The sequence below is a fragment of the Sitophilus oryzae genome, unplaced genomic scaffold, assembly GCF_002938485.1.
Source record: "Sitophilus oryzae breed Bouriz unplaced genomic scaffold, Soryzae_2.0 scaffold_1017_pilon_pilon, whole genome shotgun sequence".
NCBI lineage: Eukaryota > Metazoa > Arthropoda > Insecta > Coleoptera > Curculionidae > Sitophilus > Sitophilus oryzae.
In genome coordinates, this window is record NW_022145635.1 from 78,557 (window position 1) to 82,599 (window position 4,043).

Consider the following 4,043-nt stretch of genomic DNA (forward strand, 5'->3'; position numbering starts at 1 on the left):
TCCCAATTCCGACCGGGTCTCCAACATTAGTCGTCTCACACGACCGAAGTCATCAAACCGGACGAGCGGCAATCGTATTATGATGTATATAATTCCAACGTACGCCACATAAAGTTTGCCATCGGCCGGCATACGTAGTTTGGTCATCCGTCGTCGGCCACAGAGCATATAATTTTTTTGTATTCCTGGTAAACGATTCCCGACGTTGTCTGTTTGGTCTATGATAGGTCAATTGTTTGTTGTCAAAATATGTTTGACAGTTCAACGGTTTCGTTCACTTTTCGTATCAGTGATTTGTGGATTTGTGCAATTATATTTTAGTTTTTGTTTTCTCCTTAAAAAATGGGCAGCCACTTTTTTAAGATAGTATACAATATACAAAATTTAAAAGAATTGGAACCAGTACCTCATATGTGGGAGGAAGATGGGATCTGCTGGTTTCCTAAGCTAAAAAAAAATTAAGATGCACCAGTTTAATGCAGCATCTCTTCCGGATAAGAAGCATTCGTGGGTGAAGGCAAGACATCACTACTACTATTATAATTTTGTAATAGCCTCGACTTCTTCCTGTAAAATGTAGATGAATGTCTAACGGATTTACGGATGTAAATAGAGATACGTAAATAAGGTTATAAATATGAACATAAAATACAACAAAATATAATTGGACGTCAATTTAGGGATTATCAGTGAGACGTATCCTATTCGGACAACGGATAGACGTCGGGCTAGTTCAAGTATATGTACGTCGTGCAAGCCAACGTGGGAACGACCGCGACGTTGGGAAATTAATAAAAATGGTACGTTGTTATTTTGTGCGTCGATCGTTGGATTTACCGACTCGGATCCAACGACGTCGCTTTTAATAGGAAAGCGACGTCACCGGTTGTATCACCAGCACCCGACCTAAATTTGCACAAAGTCTGACGTCGCTTCAGGTCAGATTTAGTTCGAAGTCAGATATATGCTTGGGTATTGGTTTAAGCCATGAGACTGTATTATGAGTTGTAACTCAAGAAAGGAGGATTCTGGTTTTTGTATTTTTTTCTAGGTATTGAAATAATAGGTAGGATTAATATTCCCAAAAAAATTGACTTAATAGGATCCCAAATTAACACTTTGCTGGGATACTAACTCATTATTTTGTGAAGAAATTTTTTATCCCGCCTAATCGTACACATCTGCTGCCAGATGTCATTATTAACCACCAAAAAAAGCGACAAATTTAAAATTTCGTAATTCGAATCGTCACAAAACCGAATGAAATTACCGCACGCGGAATTTCTTGGCGAATTAACAGCACGAATCGAACCAACTTTGTCCCGATCTTGCACAAGCGCGCACAGAGATGGCGCTGCATGCGCACGACCACGTCCTGGCGCTCCTGCTGCCAGTCGTCCTGCAGGATCCGCAAGGACAACGTTTCGCGCGCGCCTCCCCCTTCATCCTTCGGGATTCGCGTTCCGTTCCTTATCGAAAAACTCGCCGGTCGTCGCATCGCCCGACTCGCGAAACCAGTGAAAATCCGTTCAAAAATTCATTATAAACCAGTTTATTTCGACGTTTTGATTAATATCTAGTGTATTCTTCGTTAGTTTTAGTGAAAAAAAACTCAAAACCATGCGTTCGAATACTTAGAACCTTTAGCAGGCCTCGGTCATGGCACACCTATCGCACCTCTTCTGGATCTTCCTTGTTTTCCTCCTGGATTACCACCAGTGCGATCCAGTGCCATCGGAAGTGCATCGCAACTCCTTAACCTCTCGCACGGTCAAAACAAAGTACGGTGACGTGAGCGGAGTCATCGTAACCCCCGAATCGAAACATTTGGAACCGGTGGAGGTGTTCAGAGGAATACCTTACGCTAGTCCTCCTTTAGGATCGTTGAGGTTCATGCCTCCCGTAACCGGGGCTCTGTGGCAGGGGGTGAAAATAGCGGATAGTTTCAGCCCGGTGTGTCCGCAAAGACTGCCGGATATCGCGAACGAGACAGCGGCGTTGAGGAAGATGCCTAGGGGTAGGCTGGAGTACCTGAAGAGGCTGTTGCCTTATTTGAGGAACCAGAGCGAGGATTGTTTGTACTTGAACATCTACGCACCAGCACAAGGTTTGTTGCTTTCTGAAAATATTTGTTTGATTATTTATCTCCTGATACTGGATTAAAACTAGGAATAAATTGCTAGCCCATCTTGGTTAATGAGTCAAACATGAAAAAATGGACCCAGAGTTACTCTTCAGTACCAATATTATTCATTTAGACAAATATATATTGAAATTGATAATTACTAGCACTAGATAGTGACTTTTTTATTAATATAATACATAATGTTTTTCATCATATACACAAAATATACACAAAAAATTAAAGGAACATCTCACCATACTTGAAACATAACAAAAACAGTTAATAACTAAATTATCTGTGATATTTTAGTTGTTAACTAACTTTTATTAACACAATAAATAAATGAACACATCTAAACACAATGACACTTCTTTTAACCTATAATCATCTAAAATTGCTACTGTACGTCATACAATAGATATAATATTTGCTGTAGTTATTGTAAACGATTTTCAACTTTCTTTAATGATATTCTAAGTTGTTTTGTATTTCATTTTTTAAGTTAGAGGGCGTTTCTCTAATTCTATTAAGAAGATATTAAAATGTTGCTAAAAGGTTTATAATTTTGTCAATAAATTAAGCTATATAGGTTTATTAATAATTGCCTTTTTACTACATTTATTCCAATTTAACGGTTGTGTGTCTCATGGTAATCAGTAATAATTAATATGACCCAAAAATATCCGTTAAAGAATATGGTGTAAACTGAATTTCCTTCTTTTTTAGTATAGTTCCGTTTATAAGTCTATTAAAAACCAGTTCCTTTCGTATTTCTTTTTAATATCAGTGCATTCTTCGAAGTTTTAGTGAAAAAATCCACCAAAACGATGCGTTTGAATACTTCAGCAGGCCTCGGTCATAGCACACCTATCGCACCTCTGCTGGATCTTCCTTGTTTTCCTCCTGGATTACCACCAGTGCGATCCAGTGCCATCTGAAGTGCAACGCAACTCCTTAACCTCTCGCACGGTCAAAACAAAGTACGGTGACGTCAGTTGGGTCATCGTAACCCCCGAATCGAAACATTTGGAACCGGTGGAGGTGTTCAGAGGAATACCCTACGCCAGTTCTCCTTTAGGGTCGTTGAGGTTCATGCCTCCGGTAACCAGGGCTCTGTGGCAGGGGGTGAAAATAGCGGATAGTTTCAGCCCGGTGTGTCCGCAAAGACTGCCGGACATCGCGAACGAGACAGCGGCGTTGAGGAAGATGCCTAGGGGTAGGCTGGAGTACCTGAAGAGGCTGTTGCCTTATTTGAGGAACCAGAGCGAGGATTGTTTGTACTTGAACATCTACGCACCAGCACAAGGTTTGTTGCTTTCTGAAAATATTTGTTTGATTATTTATCTCCTGATACTGGATTAAAACTAGGAATAAATTGCTAGCCCATCTTGGTTAATGAGTCAAACATGAAAAAATGGACCCAGAGTTACTCTTCAGTACCAATATTATTCATTTAGACAAATATATATTGAAATTGATAATTACTAACACTAGATAATATCTTTTTTATCAATATAATGCATAATGTTTTACGTCGCAACCAAACCAAACACAAAATTAAAGGAACATCTCATCATACTTGAAATTTGAAAAACAACAGTTAATAACTAAATTATCTGTGTTATTTCAGTTGTTATCTAATTTGTATTAACACAATAAATAAATGAACACATCTAAATACAATGAATACATTTAAATACAATGACACTTATATTAACCAAGTGTTAATCTACAATACTACCAATATTATTGAGTTAGGCAGATATATGTTAAAATTAATAAGTACTAACAGTAGGTAGTGTTTTTTTATTGAATATAATGTATAATGTTTGACATCATAATGAATACAAAAGGAAATTGCACACCATACTTTAAAGTTAGAAATAATTATTTATTGTGTTAAAGCATTTAAGACTAT

The 4,043-nt window shown here is 38.1% G+C and overlaps 2 protein-coding genes across 2 annotated transcripts; both read left to right on the forward strand.

The window, feature by feature from the left end:
• The first annotated feature begins 1,659 nt into the window (after nucleotides 1–1,659).
• Nucleotides 1,660–2,163, forward strand: LOC115874256 (neuroligin-4, Y-linked-like). Its single transcript, XM_030889360.1, has one exon. The coding sequence runs from the start codon at nucleotides 1,660–1,662 to the stop codon at nucleotides 2,161–2,163; it is 504 nt and encodes a 167-aa protein (XP_030745220.1).
• Nucleotides 2,164–2,207: 44 nt separating this feature from the next.
• Nucleotides 2,208–3,766, forward strand: LOC115874266 (neuroligin-1-like). The gene is made up of 3 exons (XM_030889370.1): nucleotides 2,208–2,237; nucleotides 2,972–3,431; nucleotides 3,756–3,766. The coding sequence occupies exons 1-3, from the start codon at nucleotides 2,208–2,210 to the stop codon at nucleotides 3,764–3,766; spliced, it is 501 nt and encodes a 166-aa protein (XP_030745230.1).
• The last annotated feature ends 277 nt before the right edge of the window (nucleotides 3,767–4,043 follow it).